The 26,405-nt window shown below is 54.7% G+C and overlaps 1 protein-coding gene across 3 annotated transcripts in view; it reads right to left on the reverse strand.

Annotated features, from left to right (window-relative positions):
* Positions 1-3,159: 3,159 nt before the first annotated feature.
* LOC116947666 (serum response factor-like) overlaps positions 3,160-26,405 on the reverse strand; it is a 29,162-nt gene continuing 5,916 nt past the window's right edge. The window contains exons 2-8 of one of the 3 annotated variants that reach the window (XM_032963659.2): positions 22,340-22,645; positions 8,882-9,104; positions 8,350-8,424; positions 7,461-7,586; positions 6,841-7,059; positions 6,019-6,086; positions 3,160-5,371 (exon numbers count right to left, since the gene is read on the reverse strand). In XM_032963659.2, the coding sequence (XP_032819550.2) occupies positions 5,276-5,371; positions 6,019-6,086; positions 6,841-7,059; positions 7,461-7,586; positions 8,350-8,424; positions 8,882-9,104; positions 22,340-22,645 (1,113 nt within the window). In that variant the 3' untranslated portion in view covers positions 3,160-5,275. The remainder of the gene's footprint in view (positions 5,372-6,018; positions 6,087-6,840; positions 7,060-7,460; positions 7,587-8,349; positions 8,425-8,881; positions 9,105-22,339; positions 22,646-26,405) is intronic. The other 2 variants (XM_032963660.2, XM_032963661.2) reach the window with 2 other exon arrangements.

Here is a 26,405-nt window from a genome sequence, read left to right on the forward strand (position 1 = left end):
GCCCGTTTATCCCCCTCGATCCGGCCGAACAAAAGCTGTTTCGGCATGCGGTGACTGCGCATGCGGGCTACATGACCCAGCCAACGCAGCCTTGCCTGCCGGAGGAGCTCACCGATGGGACCTTGCTCAGATCTTTCAAAGATTTGTGAGCTCCTCACACAATCTAGCCTGGTTAAACCCAGGATGGATCGTAGGCAGGCTAGCCTAAATGTTTCTAACCGGCGAAGATGTTCCATTAAGGGGTCCACGTTTCACAAGCGTAGAGAAGGGAGGGAATGACTGTGGCCGAGAAGACCTGAAGCTTAGTGCGGAGCGACAGACCAGGTAGCTTCCACACAGCGTTACGCAACCGATGAAAATATATTGCCGCTTGACTGATTCGGAGTAAGACCTCTGCTGTTAAACTGGAGCCGGTCATAAGCACACTGCCCAGGTATGGGAAACTCTCCACTCTCTTCACAACTGTCCCATCACCGATTGGGAGTTGTGGGGGTGGAGTGTCCGATGGTACAAAATACCCAGGCAGGTGCTTAGTTTTGGTGGGGCTGATGGTAAGGCCCCATCTCTTAGTGGCACGCTCCAGTCTCAGCAGCAGCGTCTCCAACTCCTCCTCTGAATGAGCAGTTATTACCAAATCATCGGCATACATAACGTGGTTGAGCAATAGGGAGCCATCCCTTGACCGCACCCGGGCATCGATCAGCCTCCCATTATATCTGTACCAAATGGAGATTCCCCTGGTACAGCTATTGAAGGCTTCACGAACTACGTGGTCAAAATAGATGTTAAATAATGTGGGAGCCAGAGGACATCCCTGTCGCACCCCAAGGTGTAGAGGGAATGGCTCTGACTCCCGGCCACCTAGTTTTACCCGGGCCCGCTCACCATCATGAAGGTCCTTAATGATCGTGAGCAGAGGGTCAGGGACTCCAAAAGCACGAAGAACAACCCAGAGCCCAGGCCTACTGATGGTGTCATAGGCCTTGACCAGGTCAATAAAACAGAGATGTAGGTCTTGTTGGAATTCCTTACACCTCTGCTGTAGCAGACGGACAGAAAATATGGCATCTGTGCAGGACTGCCCTTTCCTCAAACCACATTGGGGCTCCGCAAGCCTCTCCTCAGCCTGCCTGGCAAGGCGATGTTGAATAATCCTTGCCAGGACCTTTCCCGGCACACTGAGGAGTGAGATGCCCCTGTAGTTGTTACAGTCTGTGCGGTCCCCCTTCTTAAAGAGGGCGACCACCAGGGCATCCTTCCAATCCTGCTGAACCTGTCCAGTGGTCCAGACTGTTGTTAAGATGTCATATAGGGCAGTCTGTGCACAAACGCCACCCTCCCTCAGCATTTCGCTTGGCAGATCATCTCTACCTGGTGCCTTTCCTGGTCTCAGACTCCGGATCGCCCTCAGTACGTCCTCAACAGGTGGCACCTCAGCCAGCCACTCACAGGGGGTGACTTCTTCCAATATTTGAGGCACTGCAAACTCAGCAGGGTCATCCCCACTTTGTGCCACGATGTTTTCCTGGCTGAGGGATTTCCCCTCCCCCAGGACCTCACAGAAATGCTCAGCAAATCTGCAAACCGTTTTTTCCCCTAATGATGGAAATAGGTGTGGCGCTGCAGGTTACTTTTTTGATGGAGTTAAATAGAGATTTGTGATCGTGGGCCACTGAGGCAGACTCCATCTCCTCAGCAACCCGCGACCACCACCCATCCTTGCAGCGCCGCACGGTTCTCCGAACCTCCGAGCGAAGGCTGCGGTAAGCCTCCTCATTCTCTGACGTGGGATTCTGTAGCCGATGACAGTGGGCCTGTCGCTTTTTCTCAACCATCCTGAACACCTCCTCTGTCAGCCAGGGTCTCTGGGGAGGTCTGGACCGCGTGCCCAAAGCAGCCATTGCAGCTGCATGAGTCACAATCCTAAACCTCGCCCTTTTACCCTCGACATCAGGAGGAGTGGGGGACGATGCCAACCCCAGCCGCACGCGATGATGTAATTCTCGCTTGCAACTTTCATCAGATAACTGAGACCAGGCCACTTTAGGTTGGAATAGGGTCCTGGGTGTATACCCAACAATGGCAGGTGCATCTTACAGATGACTTGTCGATGGTCAGAGGGCAGATCAGATCCACGGTAGGTCCTGGTGTCAAGGACATGGGCTCGCATCCACTGGTTCGTTACAATGTAGTCCAGCAGATGTTCTTGCTTGGACCCGGCATGCATCCATGATGTTGTGTGGATGCGCCGATGCCGGAACAACGTGTTGGTAATTACAAGCCCATGGGCTGCACAAAAATCTAGCAGCCTCCTACCGTTGTTATTGAGCTGATCTGGCCCATGCCCTCCAATCACTCCAGACCAGGTGCCAGCATCATGACCAACTCGGGCATTGAAGTCACCCAACAAGATGACTATCCCGAGGGGCCACTTTAGCCAGCACCTGTGACAGGTCATAGAAGGCATCTGACTCATCGGCTTTGCCTGCATCTCTCCACGGATGTTTGGCCGAGTAACGGCGCCGTGACACGCACATCCAGGCACCGTCTCGCCTCCCTCGGTCCGGCCTTGGCGCACGGGATTGGCTGGAGAGCACCCATTAAGACGAGACGCCGAATGTTTAAACAGATCCATGGGATGTGTAAAAAAAAAGAAAATGTACTCGTATTTTTAATGTGGAGAGAAAGACATGGGAAGGATGCGAATGGTCTGCTTATTTATTTTGTCACATATTCCCCACGACACCAGTAATGTCTATGTACTGTTTAGTTTTGTATTGAACTATGACTCGTACAGGTGGCAATTCCCAGCATAGATTCGAGCAAAGCCTGACCGTGCTGATGCGACACCGAATGTCAAAACCAGTCCAGTTATTTTGTTGAACCGTTACGTCGAGGGACAGATTTGGGTAAGGGACACTGCTTATTCATCTTCCTATGGAGGCAAACGTGTCTCGAATATGTTGGTTCTGGTACTGGCTTCTCGCCTGGTCACCTCATTACCCAGGTTCTCATTTCAGGCCTAGTAAACCTAGGTGTATTCCACGGTCAGATATTAACTTCTATCAGGAATGGTCATGGCACTGTGATGGTCAAGGCGCTGTGTGGGGATGACAACCACGACCCCAACCCATCTCAAGGGACACCAAGGCCACGCGATTTGTGCAGAACGAATTTATTTACAGTAGTGTACAGTGACATGTACAGTGTTTGAAATTCAGCCACCGGGCACGGGCACTAACACAAGAGTCGTGGGGTCAGCGGTCCACGTTGGCCCGGCCTTCACAGGCTGTGCGAGCCTCCACATGGAGGCCCATCAACCAGGGAGAACCTTCACCCGGAGAGACCCATCAAACGTGAAAGCTTTCGAATGGAGACCCATGGAGATTCTTGTGAGGTTCCATCAACCAAGAGAGCTTCAAACATCGAGACCCATGAACATCCGTGCGAGGGTTCATCAACCAGGGACAGCTTTCACATGAAGACCCATGAACATCCGTGTTAGGGTTCATCAACCAGGGAGAGCTTCACACATCGAGACCCATGAACATCCGTGCGAGGGTTCATCAACCAGGGAGAGCTTTCACATGAAGACCCATGAACATCCGTGTGAGGGTTCATCAACCAGGGAGAGCTTCACACATCGAGATCCATGAACATCCGTGCAAGGGTTCAACCAGGGAGAGCTTTCACATGAAGACCCATGAACATCCGTGCGAGGGTTCATCAACCAGGGAGAGCTTTCACATGAAGACCCATGAACATCCGTGCGAGGGTTCATCAACCAGGGAGAGCTTTCACATGAAGACCCATGAACATTCGTGTGAGGGTTCATCAACCAGGGAGAGCTTTCACATAGACCCATGAACATCCGTGCGAGGGTTAATCAACTAGGGAGAGCTTTCACATAGACCCATGAACATCCATGCGAGGGTTCATCAACCTGGGAGAGCTTTCACATGAAGACCCATTAACATCCGTGTGAGGGTTCATCAACCAGGGAGAGCTTTCACATTGAGATCCATGAACATCCGTGTGAGGGTTCATCAACCAGGGAGAGCTTTCACATGAAGACCCATGAACATCCGTGCGAGGGTTCATCAACCAGGGAGAGCTTTCACATAGACCCATGAACATCCATGCGAGGGTTCATCAACCTGGGAGAGCTTTCACATGAAGACCCATTAACATCCGTGTGAGGGTTCATCAACCAGGGAGAGCTTTCACATGAAGACCCATGAACATCCATGTGAGGGTTCATCAACCAGGGAGAGCTTTCACATGGAGACCCATGCACATCCGTGTGAGGGTTCATCAACCAGGGAGAGCTTTCACATGGAGACCCATGCACATCCGTGCGAGGGTTCATCAACCAGAGAGAGCTTTCACATGGAGACCCATGAACATCCGTGTGAGGGTTCATCAACCAGGGAGAGCTTTCACATGGAGACCCATTCAACAAGGAAGACCTCCACGTAGAGACCCATCAAGCATGGACAACTTATCACCCAACGGAAGATATTCATGTGAAAACCCCTCAGCACATGCCAACAAAAGCCTCTATGGCTGAGGTCCATAAATACAGCAGAGCCTCCCCTGGAGAATACTGGTAAGGCAGCAGTGAGAGCCCCCCCCCCCCCGAAGTGGAGACTCGACAAGTCAGCAAGGATCCACACACATCAACAACAAGGCAGCTACGGACCACACGTACAGGTTCCTTAAGGCAGTGAGACCACGTGTCGAGGTACATTGACAAGGCAGCGGGAGCCCAGTAAAGTGCGGCTCCTGCGGAGGAGGTCTGGCCTGCGGGGCCTGCGGGGCCTGCGGGGCCTGCGGGGCCTCAAGGCGAGACCTCCTCACGCAAGCTCTGCGGGCTCCCTTTTCTCAATGTCGGAAGCTACAGTAAATAATTGCATAAAAACGCTTATAAAATAGTGGAGTTTTCAGTGTATGTTACAAACAAGGCCACAGCGTGTCTTCAGTGCTGCTGCTCAGCACCCGCAAACGCAAAGTATTGCATTACATTTCAAAAAATAGGAAATATATTATTCTTTGGTGCATTAATAATAATAAAACACAATGTACATATATACAGTGAAATGGCACGGAAAGAAGGTCTGGTTGGGCCAGCCGCCCAACTCTCGCGGAGCCCCATGGGCCGCGGTGTTGCTCCGCTCAGCTCCACCCTCTTCAGCGCGCGAGGAGGCCACAGTCCACAGTCAATGGAGGTCGGGGCGGCGAGTTGTGTGAGCGATTGGGCAAGGAGGCAGGGGGCTCAGTTGCCATTGGCGGCGGGCTTGTGTTCCGTCACGCGAGCCACGTGCAGCTCCGTCAGAGACTCGCTGCTCATCGTCGGTCCGATCACGGCCATCTGCCCGGGATGACAGACGCACGCACGCATGCGCACCCCAGGAGTTAGCCGCTCCTGCTAATCGACTCCGGACGCCGCACCTTATAGCCAGTTACTTTTCTTCCGTCGCTGCAAACGGCACAGGCCCAGAAATGAAGTGGCCGGCAACACACAGCACTATTAATTTAGCAAGAGATAACTGCCAACTCGTTCCTTGACTTGAGCAAGGTTATTATTATTAGAATAGCTTGGAAAAAGAGATGATGGCGGTGGGATGAGGGAGGGCATTCCAAAGTGGAACAGTGCGTGGGAAAGAGAGAGAGAAGTGAGGTGATCAGCAGTGCCGTCGGTTGAACACAGCGTGGATGAATTCTGTAGGTTATTTACGATGGGATTGCTCTGTAGAGTTTGAACGTAGCGCCTCCGCAATGGCCTTCGCGTGGTAAGAGCAGCACAAACACTGCACGTCCACGTGAGCATGCAGCGGTGCCTGACATACGCACGTTCGGCCACTTCTGTTAATCCACCACAGGATGAGCGAGGGCCTCCCCATGCCGTTGTGGGTCACGGGGGTTTCAAGCGACCGTGCTCGTCAGTGGGGGTTGGCGAAGGTGGTGAGAATAGATGGAGCATAGAAGTACAGTACAGCACTGGATTGCAGTCCCAACCTGCTGGAGCTGCATAGGGATGTGCACAGGGCCGCTGGGACCAGCGAACATCAGCTGCTGGAGGCCACCTGAACACACACAACCACACGCATACAAGTCTCACACGCATACAAGTCTCTCACACACACACACCAAAGACAAAGGATCTCCCCTATAGCTTTAACAGACTTTTGGGAAGTGCTGTAAGTAATCACCTTTAAAGGCCATCACAGCACACATGGGGGTGGGTGGCCAGCACCACACAAAGATCGGGTACTTATTCGAGGCTGAGTCGACCTAGGGGAGGCCTAGGACCAGTTAAAATAATTGTCACTGATGTTGGCCATGAGTGGGACTCGAACTCTACGAACTTTGGTCACCGAGTTCATAGAGTAGCACACAAACCGCGACACTACCACTCCCCAGACACTCCCTGCGCATACACACGTTTCATTGAATATGAATGCTAAACTTCTTTTGCACCGTACGTAGCCAACCGTGCTAATCCGAGGCATGGAATATGTTCCAGGTTGCTGGTAGACTGGAGTAGGTGGCATATGACTGGCAGTAGCGCCTGTCATCGCGACAGGTATACTGGATGTGGTGTGCCAGGTTCAGACCTATTTTTTTCGTTCACCAACCCGGACAAGAGGCCCATGAAATCAAGCCCCGGCCCTCACTAAAATTTTCCCGCAGCGACACAACTCTGAATGCGCGGTCGGTCCTCTAAACCCAGCCGGGACCGCGATCCAACGGAAGTCGTCCGCAATCGATTGGTCGTCGCCTCCTCTCGGCCCACGCGTCGAGCGGGCAGACCGGGGGCCCGCGGGCATGGGGACCCACCCTGCTCGGGCGTGGGCCCAGGGCCGTGGTGGAGCTGCATGGAGGCCGGGCCCCCGTGGAAGGCGTTGAGGTGCACGGCGAGGCCCCCGCTGAGGCTGGTGCCGTCGCCGCCCAGCGAGGGGGAGCTCGCGTACATGATGCCGTGCGGCGCCTGGTACATGACGTGCCCCGCCACTGACACCGGCATGCTGGATGACACCAGCGTGGCCGGGATGGGCACTGCACCCGCACGGGAAGAGGCACGTGAAGCGCGCCAAGAACAACAACAACAACAACAACCGCCAAGAACAACAACAACAACCGCCAAGAACAACAACAACAACAACCGCCAGCACCGCCACCAGCGTCACACCCCACTCACAACCACAGTCGATCAACGCTAACTTCTCCACAGCCGGACGGCCTCACTTCGCCAATTGCCTAAGTTAACGCCGACTGCCCATTGACGAAGAGCGGTCGTGGCGCAGCCGAGTGGGCAGTCGAGGTCGTTTGCTAACGTCCAATGGCCCTTGGCCGTGGAAGCGGTTCGACTGGGGGGGTGGGCGGGCAGGCGGGCGCCCCGTCACACCTGGGAGAACGGCCACTGCCCCGTAAGCCCCCCACCACCCACCCCCCCGTACCTGCCACGTTGCCGCCCAGCGATTGGCAGCCGCTGCCCTCTGACGCCGCCACCAGCTGCGCTCCCTGGGGCAACGCCACGTGGCCGTGGGCAGTGGAGGGCAGCAGCTGCGAGACGGCGACCCCACCTGGGCAGGCACGGCACGCACGGCATCACCGCGGCGCAGGCTACCCGTGGGCCCAATTGTGGAGAGACCGGGAGGTCGTTCGCTCACACCCACTGACCTTGCTCACTTCCATTCACTCAGTCACGACCCCGACCTGATGCCAACACCGCTCTTCCTCAATGAGCAGCGGCCACCGTTTTCTTGGAGCATCGGCAAAGTGAATCCTCCCATCGCGGCAGACCCTGCACCCCGCCTAGTTTTCCTACCGAGTCGACTGCACTTGACTGGGCTGAAGGGTATCTGGGACAAAGATCCCCCGTATAGCCTTAACACTGTTGGGGCAAGAGCTGTTAGCGAGCATCACCTATAAAGGCAAGGGCGGTGCACGATAGGGTGGGTGGCCATCACCACGCCTGGACGCCATTGTCTCCCCAACGCTGATGTTCACACACTGCACCAGCTACTCATTTAAGGTCGAATCAGCCTAGGGGGACACCCAGAACATTCGCCACTATGCGTCGCCAACGTCCTGCAGGGACATCCTCTACGGAACCACCCGGATGCAGGAATCGACGTCACGGGTCGCCAAAGTTGCACTCTGCCCCTGCACCTATCCGCCCGCTCGCCCACCTGGACCCGTCCGCCTGCTCGTCCGCAGCCGTCCGCTCACACCACCATCTCACCTCGACCATTTCAGCTCGACGAATGAAAGCCTGGGCCTAGGTGAAGCATGGCACGTGCCGGGTGGGGGGTGTGGGGTGAGGGGGGGTTTGAGTGATCCCACCTGAGAGGGAGTGTCCCTGCATCTGCTGCGTCTGCGTGTGACCCCCGGGTGGGGCGCCGCCCGCATGCGAGTTTCCTGCAGCCGCAGACACACGGAGACACAGGGGTGCATGGAGATACGGAGAGACACCGAGACACAGAGACATGCAGAGACAGAGACACGGAGGACTACGTTGGGGGCCGCGTTGGGGGCCACGTTGGGGGCCGCGTTGGGGGCCGCGTTGGGGGCCGCGTTGGGGGCCGCGTTGGGGGCCGCCTTGGGGGCCGCCTTGGGGGCCGCCTTGGGGGCCGCCTTGGGGGCCGCCTTGGGGGCCGCCTTGGGGGCCGAGTTGGGGGCCGCGTTGGGGGCCGCGTTGGGGGCCGAGTTGGGGGCCGCGTTGGGGGCCGCCTTGGGGGCCGCCTTGGGGGCCGAGTTGGGGGCCGCGTTGGGGGCCGCGTTGGGGGCCGCGTTGGGGGCCGAGTTGGGGGCCGCGTTGGGGGCCGCGTTGTTGTCAGCGCTGGGTGGCAGGGTGGGTGCGGAGCGACCTCCTCACCTGACATGAGGGTGAACGAGGACACGTTGCCGTGCGTTTGCATGTGGCCCCCCTGGGCCGTCTTGCAGGAATGTCCGCCGCCCACCATGTGGCCGCCCGCCATGCTGGTTGGGGGGCCTGCGGAGGAGGAGGGTGGGGAGTAGCTGGGGCTGGAGAAGTGGTGCGGCCCGGGCGAGGAACCCGGGAAGTTGGTGATGGTGAAGAGCGTGGGCTTCAGAGACTCCTGCAGCGGCAGCACGGACGCACACGTCATGGCCCACGCTCTCTCCCACTCTCTCCGGAGCTCTCTCCGCGCTGAAGCAGACAGGCTCCACACCCAGAGTGCAACCCCGGAGCACGACCTCGTTTAAAGGTCACGGCCACGGGGTTGGGGGCGTGACCCAGTGTGCAGAGGTTCGCGGTTCAGCTCCGGCATGCGGCCCTGGTTAATACTGCGGTGTGCGTTAACCTTTAAATTCCCACGAGCCGTCGTCCACTTCACAGTGGACGAAATGAGAAGGCCGCTGGGTGCCGTCGGCATCACAATACAAATTTGCCAAATTCGAAAAATCGGACTGCGATTACCCAATTTGGATTACACGGCAGACACATCGCTCGCCACTGTCAAGTAACTGCAGCCTGTCCCTGCAAAACACAGCGGCACCTTCCTCCCTTCGTGACCATTGCCCTGCGCTAAAGGAATGACGGCACCAATACCACACATGCTCAACTGTTAAATAGCATTATTCAAGTGTACGCATACTAAAACTTAGGGGCGCGGGCGCGTGACACATTCAAACTTTAACCTCATGTGGAGTGCAAAACAAAACAACGTGACCTGAAATTGTCAATGGACCAGGTGGCTCAGGGGTAGGGCAAGCGGAAGGTAAAATCCTGCTTGAGGGTTGACTCAGCCCATCATCCTTCTGAGGTCGATAAAATAAAGTACCACGTTGTGTGGAAGTCAAGTGTTTGTCCAATGGATAGAATCACCCCCATCATAGGAATGTGGAATTTCCTCTACTGACTCAGGGCTATGCACAGGAGATGAACAGGTAATCGGCGACTTTTTATGTATTTGTCCATCCGGCATTCTGCTCCAGGTCTCGATCGGCACGACACGTGCGGTGGGGCAAAGTGAGAGTAAGGCTGTGACGCCCATCGCTTTAGTGGACTAATCCGTGCAAATTTTGTGCAGCTCCCCCCCTCCAACTACCGCGGACAGCTCGTCCCGCTAAGTTTGCCCATCGCCACACGGGCATTTTGAGCGACGGGGAGGACAGGCGGTCGTCCCCAAACCACGCGAGCAGTGCGAGAAACTCGGCTTGACGCTGGTCCAAGGTAAAGGCACAGCCCTGCACGTATGTGTATGTGTGCTGAACTTCTTTCGCACCGTACGTAGCCAACCGTGCTAATCGGAGGTGCAACGGGTCGCTCACACCACTGCCGGTGGAGGAGGCCTTCCCTGGAGCACACTCGGGCGTCCGCTTTACCTGCGCCCCGCACGAGACGTCCCCCGTGCCGTTACCTCCCTCCCCGTCGCGGGTGCCACTCAGGAGGAGGGAGGGGGCAGGAGGAAGTAAGCAGGGAGGGGAACTCAAGTGCGGGGCTGGGCTCGGGGACTCGTGCCAGCGCATGGGGTTGCCGGTGCCACGTGGTTTGTGCAGCGCGTGCGGATGAGGCAGGAGCATCCCACACTTTACCCCACCACGTGTGAGCGGAGACCCTCTCTGCGTGGTGGGTCCAGCATGCTGCTGCCCATTACGCCGGCACGGGAGTGTCCCTGGACAACGTTTCGGTGGTGGCGTTATTCCCAGAAGCCCCCCCCCCCCCCCCCCCCCCCCCAGGGGGTAGAATCTCAGCCGACAGTCGCAGCTTGGGCCGGATTGGAACCGTTTATCCATCGCTGACGAATGGGAGCGGACAAACACAGGTTGATTCGAGAGACGGCTTGTGGTGGGGCAAAGCGTTGGTAAACGTTAAACCCCTACTGGGGCAGTGCCGCCTAGGCAAGTTGCCGGTGAGCACCACTTGCGTCGTCGTCATCGTCGTTGTCATCGTCGTCGTCGTCGTCATCGTCGTCGCGGGGGAAGCGGCCCCGAGCAATTTAGAGACGCGACTCAAACGCGGCAGCAGTCGGCTCTCATCTCTTACGTGGCCGCGAGGCCGAAACGTCGCTGCCGAGCGAGAGGGGGAAGACACGATGTTACGTCCGTTACCGTTACGCTCGTTCACCCAGGAAGGGCTCAACGAGACTCGAGACTCTTTTTCAGGAGGGTCCTGCCGAGCGTTCTACAGAAGGGGGGCGACGACTGCCAGGTGGCGGTTTCCCCAACTACGTAACCTGGGGATTTCGTTGAGGCGTGAACGCGTGCAGACGCGACGCCGCCGGCACGCGACTTAAAATCCATCCCCACGCCCTCACGAGAGACGCACCGCCGCACGGGCGACGTGGCCCCGTCAACTTATCTCGGCGATAAGGCTTCCTCTGCCTGACATCTCTTAGCAGAGGGGACCTCCCGGCAGGGCAGGAGTGGGTGGGTGAGGGGCCTTGGAGACCGACGGGGGAGGTGGGGGACTTCGTCCACGTGTGACGGAGCTGGGCAGCTGAGGGCCCTGGACACCCACCGTTGGGACCCCAGCTGCCACCCGCACAGCTGAGCACGCGGGGTGGGGGTGTTGGGGGTGCGGGGCAGCTGCCACCTGTGAGGCTACACAGGTGTAGGGGGTGCTCTGGTGGGGCAGCGGTAACATGTTAATTACACCGTGTACACACGCGCACTGTGACACACAGTGACATGCTCACACACTCACTCACACACACAGTGACACTCACACACTCAGTGACACTCACACACTCACACACACAGTGACACTCACACACACAGTGACACTCACACACACAGTGACACTCACACACACAGTGACACTCACACAGTCGCACACACAGTGACACTCACACACACACACAGTGACATGCTCACATACAGTGACACGCACACAGTGACATGCTCACACACTCACTCACACACACAGTGACACTCACGTAGTCACTCACACACACAGTGACACTCACACACACACACACAGTGACACTCACGTAGTCACTCACACAGTGACACTCACACAGTGACACTCACACGCACAGTGACACTCACGTAGTCACTCACACACACAGTGACACTCACACACACAGTGACACACAGTGACACTCACTTACTCACACACACAGTGACACAGTGACACACACACTCACACAGTGACACTTACTCACACACACACAGTGACACTCACTCACACACACACAGTGACACTCACTCACACACACACAGTGACACTCACTCACACACACACAGTGACACTCACGTAGTCACTCACACACACAGTGACACTCACACACACAGTGACACATACACAGTGACACTCACACACACAGTGACACTCACACACACAGTGACACTCACGTAGTCACTCACACACACAGTGACACTCACACACACAGTGACACTCACACACACAGTGACACTCACGTAGTCACTCACACACACAGTGACACTCACACACACAGTGACACTCACTTGGTCACTCACACACAAAGTGACACTCACGTAGTCACACACACAGTGACACTCACACACACAGTGACACAGTGACACTCACACACAGTGACACTCACGTACTCACACACACAGTGACACTCACACACACACAGTGACACACAGTGACACGTACTCACTCACACACACAGTGACACTCACACACACAGTGACACTCACACACACACAGTGACACACAGTGACACTCACGTACTCACTCACACACAGTAACACTCACACACACAGTGACACTCACACACGGTGACACTCACTCACACACAGTGACACACAGTGACACTCACGTAGTCACTCACACACAGTGACACTCACGTAGTCACTCACACACAGTGACACTCACGTAGTCACTCACACACAGTGACACTCACGTAGTCACTCACACACAGTGACACTCACGTAGTCACTCACACACAGTGACACTCACGTAGTCACTCACACACAGTGACACTCACGTAGTCACTCACACACAGTGACACTCACGTAGTCACTCACACACAGTGACACTCACGTAGTCACTCACACACAGTGACACTCACGTAGTCACTCACACACAGTGACACTCACGTAGTCACTCACACACAGTGACACTCACGTAGTCACTCACACACAGTGACACTCACGTAGTCACTCACACAGTGACACTCACACAGTGACACTCACACGCACAGTGACACTCACGTAGTCACTCACACACACAGTGACACTCACACACACAGTGACACACAGTGACACTCACACAGTGACACTCACACACACACAGTGACACTCACACACACACAGTGACACTCACACAGTGACACTCACACACACAGTGACACTCACACAGTGACACTCACACACACACAGTGACACACAGTGACACTCACGTACTCACTCACACAGTGACACTCACGTAGTCACTCACACACAGTGACACTCACACACACACAGTGACACACAGTGACACTCACACACACACAGTGACACTCACACAGTGACACTCACACACACACAGTGACACTCACACAGTGACACTCACACACACACAGTGACACTCACACGGTGACACTCACACACACACAGTGACACACAGTGACACTGACGTACTCACTCACACACGGTGACACTCACACACAGTGACACTCACACACACACAGTGACACTCACACACAGTGACACACAGTGACACTCACACACACACAGTGACACACAGTGACACTCACGTACTCACTCACACACGGTGACACTCACACACACACACAGTGACACTCACACACACACAGTAACACACAGTGACACTCACACACACAGTGACACGTACTCACTCGCACACGGTGACACACAGTGACACTCACACACACAGTGACACTCACACGGTGACACTCACACAGTAACACACAGTGACACTCACGTACTCACTCACACACACAGTGACACTCACACACACAGTGACACTCACACACACACAGTGACACACAGTGACACTCACGTACTCACTCACACACGGTGACACTCACACACAGTGACACTCACACACACACAGTGACACTCACACACACAGTGACACACAGTGACACTCACACACACACAGTGACACACAGTGACACTCACGTACTCACACACACACAGTGACACTCACACACACACAGTAACACACAGTGACACTCACACACACAGTGACACGTACTCACTCGCACACGGTGACACACAGTGACACTCACACACACAGTGACACTCACACGGTGACACTCACACACACACAGTAACACACAGTGACACTCACGTACTCACTCACACACGGTGACACAAGAACAGAGCAATGCGGCCTGCGGGCGCTTCACGGGGGGTACGGGAGGTCTCATCCCACCCACCCCGGCTCCTCCCCACATCACCGCTCATTAAGCAATTAGGCACACGTGCACGCGCAACTCCCCCATGCACGCGCCTGATGCCCCCACCACGATCACCACCATCCCGCATCGCCACGCGCACGCGTGACAAAGACAAAGATTCCCCGTACGGCCTTCACAAGACTGTTGGGGCAAGAGCTGTCAGCGAGTCGCACCTATGAAGGTCGCCACTGGCACACGAGGAGGCGGGTGGTCAACACCCACGCCCCGGCCGCCTTTGTCTCCCCGGCGCCGATGTTTAATACACACCGCACGGAGCAACACATTTCCAGGCACAGTCGACCTACGGGAATCCCAGGACCGGTTGATATATTCGTCACCATTGTTGGCCGTAAGCGGGCATCGAACTCAGGGCCCCCGGCTTCGAAGCGCAGTGCACCAACCACTGCGCCACCGCTCCCCACGTGTGACAGCCACAGCACGAGACCCACTGCTCCTGACCCCTAAGCACCCCGACCAACCCTAATCCCTGACATTAGTCTCTGACGCCTACCCCCCCCCCTCCCCACCCCCGACTCAAAAGTCGTAACGGCAAACTGCCGGCATCGCCAAACGCTCGCTCTTGTTGACCCCTGACCTCGGAATTCAAACCACAAATCGTGACCCTGAACTCGGATCTGTCATTGAAGCCTCGCAAGCCGGAGCCCCAAGCCTTTACCCCAAAGCCCAACACCCACACCCACAACTGACCGTACCGCGAAGTATAACGTGAACTACCAACACAAATGCTGAATGTTACTCTCTCACCACTAAGCACAAACCTCTACCCCGAAACTCTACTGACCCCGAAACTCTACTGACCCCCAAACTCTACCCTCACCGACCCCTAAACTCTACTGACCCCTAAACTCTACTGACCCTCAAACTCTACCCTCACCGACCCCTACCCCTACCCACACTGACCTCGAGCCCCTACGGACGGACGTCTACCCCTAACACGTACCCACTAACCCCAGCCTCCCGTCCTCGGGGAGCCCAGGGCAGTGAGTGTGGGCCCCCCACCCTCCACCTCCTCCTCCCCGTGTCGGGGGGAGGGGAGGATGTGGGTCCCTGATTGACGCTGAGATTGGAGAGGCCTCGGAGGAATGTCAGAGCGACGGCGGGACACGCGCACGGCATAAACACTCTCTCAACACACACACACTCACTCTACACACACACACTCTACACACACTCTACACACACACACACTCACTCTATATACACACACACACACTCTCTCAACACACACACTCACTCACTCTACACACACACACACACTCTCTCAACACACACACTCACTCACTCTACACACACACACTCTCTCAACACACACACTCACTCTACACACACACACACTCTAAACTCACTCTACACACACACACTCTCAACACACTCACTCTCACCACACACTCTCAACACACTCACTCTCACCACACACTCACTCTACACATACTCACTCTACACACACTCTACACACACACAGTCACTCTACACACACACTCACTCTACACACACACACACTCACTCTCTCAACACACACACACTCACTCTCTCAACACACACACACTCACTCTCTCAACACACACACACACTCACACTCTCAACACACACACTCAACACACACTCTCTCAACACACACTCACCCTCACTCAACACACACTCACCCTCACTCAACACACTCACCCTCACTCAACACACACTCACCCTCACTCAACACACACTCACCCTCACTCAACACACACTCACCCTCACTCAACACACACTCACCCTCACTCTCACAATACTCTCACTCTCACAACACACTCACTCTCACAACACTCACTCACCCTCACAACACACTCACCCTCACAACACACTCACCCTCACAACACACTCACTCTCACAACACATTCACTCTCACAACATACTCACACTCACACCACACTCTCACAACACACTCACTCTCACAACACACACACTTACACTCGACACACACTCTCACAACACACACACTCTACACACACACACACTCACTCTCAGCGGTAGGAGTTGAGTGGTAGGGTTCAGTGGTAGGGTTTAGTGGTAGGAGTTCAGCGGTAGGAGTTGAGCAGTAGGGTTTAGTGGTAGGGTTCGGTGGTAGGGGTTGAGCGGTAGTAGTTTAGCGGTAGGGTTCAGCGGTAGGGTTCAGCGGTAGGAGTTGAGCGGTAGTAGTTCAGCGGTAGGAGTTGAGCGGTAGGGGTTGAGCGGTAGGAGTTGAGCGGTAGGGTTCAGCAGTAGGGTTCAGCGGTAGGAGTTGAGCGGTAGGGTTCAGCGGTAGTAGTTCAGCGGTAGGAGTTGAGCGGTAGGGGTTGAGCGGTAGGAGTTGAGCGGTAGGGTTCAGCGGTAGGGTTCAGCGGTAGGGTTCAGCGGTAGGGTTCAGCAGTAGGGTTCAGCGGTAGGAGTTGAGCGGTAGGGTTCAGCAGTAGGATTCAGCGATAGGAGGTGAGCAGTAGGGTTCAGTGGTAGGGTTCAGCGGTAGGGTTCAGCGGTAGGGTTCAGCGGTAGGGTTCAGCGGTAGGGTTCAGCGGTAGGGTTCAGCGATAGGAGTTGAGCGGTAGGGTTCAGTGGTAGGGTTCAGCGGTAGGAGTTGAGCGGTAGAAGTTGAGCGGTAGGGTTCAGCGGTAGTTCAGCAGTAGGGGTTTAGAGGTAGGGTTTAGCAGTAGGGTTCAGCGGTAGTTCAGCAGTAGGGGTTTAGAGGTAGGGTTTAGCGGTAGGGTTCAGCAGTTCAGCAGTAGGGGTTTAGAGGTAGGGTTTAGCGGTAATTCAGCGGTAGTTCAGCAGTAGGGGTTTAGAGGTAGGGTTTAGCGGTAGTTCAGCAGTAGGGGTTTAGAGGTAGGGTTTAGCGGTAGTTCAGCAGTAGGGGTTTAGAGGTAGGGTTTAGCGGTAGTTCAGCGGTAGTTCAGTAGTAGGGGTTTAGAGGTAGGGTTTTAGCGGTAGGGTTCTTTGTGAGGGTTCAGTGTTTCACAGGGTTGTGGTGAGAGTTAAATGTTCGGGTTCAGTGCTCGGGTTGCAAGTTTGTTGAACTTCTTCCCCACCGTACGTAGCCAAGTGTGCTAATCAGAGGGCTATGTATGAGGATTAACAGTTCATAGTATGGTTAAAAACTAAACGATTACACTTTTTTTATTTTACCAGATAAATCCCACTGAGCTATATAGCTCTTATTCAGAAATGACCTGGCCACAAACGAAAGATCAACGAAGTGGCTGGCTTTTCATGTGGAAATGTAGAGCAGCCAAATACCTAAACACATGTTTCTAAATGTGGAGAGAAAAACCCGAGGACCCGGATAAAAATCCACGCGACCACAGAGAAAACATACGAAGACCAAATATACAGCAGGCATCAGGGTCGGGATCGAACCCACGACCACCTGTACACCAAGCGAGGTGGTTAACATCTCCTAGCCACCGCGTTAGGGTTCTGTGTTCATCGTGACATGGTCAGGGTTAAGTCCCAGTGTTAGGTGTCCATAGCGTGGTGGTTATAAGTGTGGGCTCGCCACGAGGGCCACGCGTTGTGATTCCGCGCTGTGCTCCGGGCTCAGAGCCGGGTTCTGCTCGCTCGGCTGCTGCCGAAGAAGCAGAGCGGCTCAGCCGTGGCCCCACTCGGACTTCGGGCTCGGCGAAATCCTGAGCACAGATGGAGCCACGCTCAGAGTTGGCTCAAATTAAGCGCTTGGCTGTGAGCCAGCTCACTTGAGCCAGAGCCGAGCCGGAGCCGAGCCAGAGCCGAGCCACGACAAAGAATCCGAAGCCGAGTGGCTCGGGTTCAGCGCTGATAGTTTTGAGGTTTGGTGTCAGCGTGAGGATGCGGTGTCCGTACATTCAGGGGTCACCGTCAGGGGTGGTGGTGGTGCTGGGGATTTGCTGTTCAAGACTTGGGGGTAAGTGTCACGGAACCCTTTCGTGAGACAAATCCCATATGTCAATCTCCCCCAACCCCCCCCGTCCCGCCTCCCACTATGAGGGTCCCCGCTGCGTGAACCCATGGCTGCTGGTGTCGTCAAGGGGGTCCCCCTGATGGCACTCAGCTGTCTCAGCCGCTGTCACCTCCCCGGTGTGTCCGGAGATCCCCTGCAGCTGGGGTCAGGAGTGCGGGGGGGTGGGGGGGTTGGGGGGTCGGGGTCAGGATGGGCAGTGGGAGGGAGAGAGGGGCGATGGTGCTGGGAGAGAGAGACAAGAGCGAGGGGGAGAAGGATGCGAGCCGGGCGATGGTGGAAGAGGAATACGGAGATGGTGCTAGAAGGCAGAGAGAGAGAGAGGAGATGGAGCCCAGGAGAGGGTAGGAGTGAGAGGAGAAAGAGGTGGGAGTGGGGAGGTGGGTGGGTTGGTGAGGGGCAGGGGGAAGGTGGGGTGGGGGCCTGCTCCGTGGAGCTGCCAGTGCAGAGGAATGCGCCTGCCCGAAATGGCCGGGGACTAAAAAGGGAATAGATGCCATAGCGGAGCGCACGGGCGGCGACCAACGTGGGGAGGGAGGGGGGGGGCACGGGCACGGAGGGCGCGGAGGGCGGGCCCAGCCCAGCCCCCCCCCCCCCCACGTCGTCCCGTTTATTCAGCACAACCGATGGGCTCCGTTTCACTTCGTACAGCAGCAGCCAGCGCCCGCGCCGAGCGCTGCGCTGAACTGGAGCTCGGCGCAAAACCGTAACAGCGGCGGCCACAGCAACGACGACGACACGACGGCAGCGCTGCGATGGCGGCGTTATCATCCTCGCACACGCGCCACGCTCGCCACGTGCCACCCGGCAACTCCCTGCGCATCACGCACCCCCCCCCCCCGCCACCGCCTCCAAGCCCCGCACCTGAGTTCCCTCCCAGCCGCCTGTCTACTCCGCTCCTCCCCCGTGCGCGAGTGGGATCAGCGCGACGGGGAGCCAGGTAAAGCGCACGCCTGCTCACAGTGCGCTCACACACACACACGCACGGCGACCCACAGCTGCCCTTCTGTCCATCACACCTGCCCAATGAGCTGTAACCCAGCGGTGGACATGGATATTTAGAATCCCATTTTGAACATCATTCATCGTGCAGCATCCCGTGTAAATTACCAGTGCGGCTGTAGGTTCAACTGGAAGTGCCGTGCGGATGTATGTAGAACTTGGTTCGCACCGTACATAGCTAGCCGTGATGAATGGAGGTGCGTACGTCATATGCCGGCCCATTTCCACCACTGTCTGCACCCTACCACACCTGTACAATGAATCTCACGTGCACCCTATCACACCTGTACAATGAATCCCACCTGCACCACATCACACCTGTAGAATGAATCTCACCTGCACCCTATCACACCTGTACAATGAATCGCACCTGCACACTATCACACCTGTACAATGAATCTCACCTGCACCCTATCACACCTGTACAATTAATCTCACCTGCACACTATCACACCTGTACAATTAATCTCACCTGCACACTATCACACCTGTACAATGAATCTGACCTACACACTATCACACCTGTACAATGAATCTCACCTGCATACTACCACACCTGTACAATGAATCTCACCTGCACACTATCACACCTGTACAATGAATCTCACCTGCACACTATCACACCTGTACAATGAATCTCACCTGCACACTATCACACCTGTACAATGAATCTCACCTGCACCACATCACACCTGTACAATGAATCTCACCTGCACCCTATCACACCTGCACAATGAATCTCACCTGCACCCTATCACACCTGTACAATGAATCTCACCTGCACACTACCACACCTGTACAATGAATCTCACCTGCACCCTATCACACCTGTACAATGAATCTCACCTGCATCCTATCACACCTGTACAATGAATCTCACCTGCACACTATCACACCTGTACAATGAATCTCACCTGCACCCTATCACACCGGTACAATTAATCTCACCTGCACCCTATCACACCTGTACAATGAATCTCACCTGCACCACATCACACCTGTACAATGAATCTCACCTGCACCCTATCACACCTGTACAATGAATCTCACCTGCACCACATCACACCTGTACAATGAATCTCACCTGCACCACATCACACCTGTACAATGAATCTCACCTGCACACTACCACACCTGTACAATGAATCTCACCTGCACACTACCACACCTGTACAATGAATCTCACCTGCACTCTACCACACCTGTACAATGAATCTCACCTGCATCCTATCACACCTGTACAATGAATCTCACCTGCACACTATCACACCTGTACAATGAATCTCACCTGCACCACATCACACCTGTACAATGAATCTCACCTGCACCACATCACACCTGTACAATGAATCTCACCTGCACACTACCACACCTGTACAATGAATCTCACCTGCACAATACCACACCTGTACAATGAATCTCACCTGCACCCTATCACACCTGTACAATGAATCTCACCTGCACCCTACCACACCGGTACAAAGAGTCACAGCCGCCCACAGCGGCCCCACCAGTTCCGTGGCTGGTGTGCCACGACCGCATGTTCCTGTGCCACAAAAATTGAGATAGTTCGACATAAAGCAGCATCGAGGTCGACTCATGGTCCACCACTCACCGGGACATCGCCGGTCGCTCGCTCATCAGTCGCCTCTGTATCCCCCTCCTCTCGCTACTGCCATGGTTTACGGTTCGCGTGAACGTCGCCCATCGATTCCTCCACCTGCGTTGAGGACTCGCTCTACCAGACACTGACCCTTTAGTCCCGTCCGTACTGTGTTCAACCAGCACACAGAGTCACAACAATATATTCACTCAACTCACTCCCTCACTCACTCACCCACTCCCTCACTCACCCACTCCCTCACTCACCCACTCCCTTACTCACCCACTCACTCACCCACTCCCTCACTCACCCACTCCCTTACTCACCCACTCCCTTACTCACCCACTCCCTTACTCACCCACTCCCTTACTCACCCACTCCCTTACTCACCCACTCCCTCACTCACCCACTCCCTCACTCACTCACCCACTCCCTCACTCACTCACTCACCCACTCCCTCACTCACCCACTCCCTTACTCACCCACTCCCTCACCCACTCCCTTACTCACCCACTCCCTCACTCACTTACTCACCCACTCCCTTTCTCACCCAATCACTCACCCACTCCCTTACTCACCCACTCCCTTACTCACCCACTCCCTTACTCACCCACTCCCTTACTCACCCACTCCCTTACTCACCCACTCACCACACTGCAGGCCACAGACACTCCTCTTTCTGCTTCTTCCCTCCGCCACTGCTCCACTTCAGAATTCCCTCCCACGTCTCCTCTCCCAAGCTCGTCTCACAAATAACCTTGCTCAGGTCAGGCAGCGTCTGCGCTCCTTTGTCTATTACAACTTGGATGGTGCTGTTTGTTACTGGCCACGGCAGGATTTGGGCCTGTGAGCCTGGTCTCGGAAACAAAAGTATCGTGTCATTTGTAGATATAACTCGCTGGCACGTCCCTACTGGAAATCTGGGGAAAAAATAGCTTCATAGCTCATCGGATTCCTCCAGGATAAATATACATTTGTGATTCTGAATATTTCAATAAAAACAAAGATTCCTCGTACAGCCTGTAACAAACTGTCGGGGCAAATGTCGTTAGCGAGCGCCTATGAAGGCCGACACTACACACGAGGGGGTGGGTGGCCAACACCACGCCCTGTCGCCTTTGTCTCCCTAGTGGAAATGTTTACACACCGCACCAGGTACTCATTTGAGGCTGAGTCGACCTAGGGGAGGGCCAAGGACCGTTCAGATAATCACCGGTGTTGGCCGTGAGCGGGAATCGAACTCGGTGGCCGGGTTCGTAGCGCAGCGTAGCGCTAACCGCGACACAACCGCTCACACACACGCGCACACACACACACACACACGCGCACACACACACGCACGCGCAGACACACACACACACACGCGCAGACACACACACGCATGCGCCCACACACGCTCTTCTCCCCCCCCCGCTACCCTCCAACACCCACCGCTCCCACCTTGCTGTCCTCCATGACGTCCGGCTCCCCGATCTGGTAGCTGAGCTCCGTCTCCTCGAATCCGCTGGCGCTCATCCTCTGCTCGGCGCCAGGGTCAGGTGCCGTGGCGGCGGCGGCGGCGGCCGTGGGCCGCGGTGGCGAGTCGGGGGAGTTGAGGCACGTCTGGATGAGCGCCTTGCCGCTCTCGCTCGTGATCATCGGCTGCAGCTTGCGCGTCGCAAACGTGTACACGTGGCCCGTCTCGCTGGCCACCAGCAGCATCACCTGCGTGCCGGTCAGCGTGGACAGCTCGTACGCCTGCGTGGGAGGGGGGGGGGGGTGGCAGCAGGAGGATGAAGGCACGACACGTGTATGTTGAAAAAGGGTCATTGCCCGAAACGTCATCGATGACGTACACTGTGTGTCGCCAACCCCCCCCCCCCCACCCCGCACCATCTTTAAGGCGGCAGTGTTGTTCGTGACGGACCGTTCACGACACACAGATCATCTGTGGGCAGGTCGCTTCAGTGGGACCTTACACCCCGGCAAAAATTAAAATAAAATAGTTTCAGTTTACATAAATGCTGCGACCACCTGGTGATCGGTGTGTGTGACCATCGTGGGTGATCAACAGACGTGACGGGACGGGATTAATCACGTGACCGACACGCGGGGGGGGGGGGGGTGGTGATGATTTGACACGCGAGTGACGCGGCTAGGACAGCCGCGGCTGACGGCCACGTGGTTCGTGACACAGAGAGTCGGACATCATCACCCCCCCTCGCCACCCGGGAGCAGAGTCCCTCCACACCCCCCCCAAACGTGCCCCCCCCCACTTCGTGCCCCCCCCCACTTCGTGTCCCCCCCACTTCGTGCCCCCCCCAACTTCGTGCCCCCCCCCACTTCGTGCCCCCCCCCACTTCGTGCCCCCCCCACTTCGTGCCCCCCCCAACACCACGTGCAACTTTCACCGCCGCGTCTCCAGTTTCTCGCGGACGCCCGTCACGTGTCACGTGTGCGGCGCAGACTTCGCTTCAAGTGTCACACTAACACACACACACACTACCAACACTAACACACACACACAACCAACACTAGCACACACACACACTCACTACCAACACTAACACACACACTACCAACACTAACACACACATACACAACCAACACTAGCACACACACACACTCACTACCAACACTAACACACACACTACCAACACTAACACACACACACACTCACTACCAACACTAACACACACACACACACTCACTACCAACACTAACACACACACACACTCACTACCAACACTAACACACACACTACCAACACTAACACACACACACACACTACCAACACTAACACACACACACACTCACTACCAACACTAACACACACACACACTCACTACCAACACTAACACACACACACTACCAACACTAACACACACACTACCAACACTAACACACACACACACACACTACCAACACTAACACACACACACTCACTACCAACACTAACACACACACACACACACAACCAACACTAGCACACACACACCCTCACTACCAACACTAACACACACACTACCAACACTAACACACACACACACTACCAACACTAACACACACACACTACCAACACTAACACGCACACACTACCAACACTAACACACACACTACCAACACTAACACACACACACACACACGACTAACACACACACTACCAACACTAACACACACACTACCAACACTAGCACACACTACCAACACTAACACACACTACCAACACTAACACACACACTACCAACACTAACACACACACACTCACTACCAACACTAACACACACACACACTACCAACACTAACACACACACACACACTACCAACACTAACACACACACACTACCAACACTAACACACACTACCAACACTAACACACACACATTACCAACACTAGCACACACACTACCAACACTAACACACACACTCACTACCAACATAAACACACACACACTACCAACACTAACACACACACTCACTACCAACACTAACACACACACAACCAACACTAGCACACACACACTCACTACCAACACTAACACACACACTCACTACCAACACTAACACACTCACTACCAACACTAACACACACACAACCAACACTAGCACACACACACACTCACTACCAACACTAACACACACACACACTCACTACCAACACTAACACACACACACACTCACTACCAACACTAACACACACACACTATCAACACTAACACACACACACAACCAACACTAGCACACACACACACACACAACCAACACTAACACACACTCACACACACACACTACCAACACTAGCACACACTCACACACACACACTACCAACACAAGCACACACACTCACACACACACTACCAACACTAGCACACACTCACACACACACACTACCAACACAAGCACACACACTCACACACACACTACCAACACTAACACACACACACTACCAACACTAGCACACACACACACACTACCAACACTAACACACACACACTACCAACACTAACACACACACTACCAACACTAACACACACTACCAACACTAACACACACTACCAACACTAACACACACACTACCAACACTAGCACACACTACCAACACTAACACACTACCAACACTAACACACACACACTACCAACACTAGCACACACACACACACTACCAACACTAACACACACACACACTACCAACACTAACACACACACTACCAACACTAACACTAACACACACACTACCAACACTAACACTAACACACACACTACCAACACTAACACACTACCAACACTAACACACTACCAACACTAACACACACACACACACACTACCAACACTAACACACACACTACCTACACTAACACACACACACACTACCAACACTAACACACACACACACACTACCAACACACTACCAATACTAACACACACACTACCAACACTAGCACACACACACTACCAACACTAGCACACACACACTACCAACACTAGCACACACACACCGCCAACACTAACACACACACACACTACCAACACTAGCACACACACACTACCAACACTAGCACACACACACTACCAACACTAGCACACACACACTACCAACACTAACACACACCCAACACTAACACACACCCAACACTAACACACACCCAACACTAACACACACACTACCAACACTCACACACTACCACCACTCACACACACTCACACTACCAACAATAACACATACACTCACACTACCAACACTAACACACACACTCACACTACCAACACTAGCACACACACTCACACTACCAACACTAGCACACACACTCACACTAACAACACTAGCACACACACACTACCAACACTAACACACACACACTACCAACACTAACACACACACACTACCAACACTAGCACACACTCACTACCAACACTAGCACACACTCACACACTACCAACACTAGCACACACACACTACCAACACTACCAACACTAGCACACACACTACCAACAGTACCAACACTAGCACACACACACTACCAACACTAGCACACACACACTGCCAACACTAGCACACACACACTACCAACACTAACACACACACTACTAACACTAACACTCACACTACCAACACTAGCACACACACACTACCAACACTAGCACACACTCACACACTACCAACACTAACACACACACTACCAACACTAACACACACACACGACCAACACTAGCACACACACACACACGACCAACACTAGCACACACACACACACACTACCAACACTAGCACACACACACACTACCAACACTAGCACACACTACCAACACTAACACACACACACACTACCAACACTAACACACACACACACTACCAACACTAACACACACTCACACACTACCAACACTAACACACACACACACACTACCAACACTAACACACACACACACACTACCAACACTAACACACACACACGACCAACACTAACACACACACACGACCAACACTAACACACACACTACCAACACTAACACACACAC

The sequence above is a fragment of the Petromyzon marinus genome, chromosome 31, assembly GCF_048934315.1.
Source record: "Petromyzon marinus isolate PM22_M1 ecotype Great Lakes invasive population chromosome 31, UKy_Petmar_22M1.pri1.0, whole genome shotgun sequence".
In the NCBI taxonomy this organism is placed as follows: domain Eukaryota; kingdom Metazoa; phylum Chordata; class Hyperoartia; order Petromyzontiformes; family Petromyzontidae; genus Petromyzon; species Petromyzon marinus.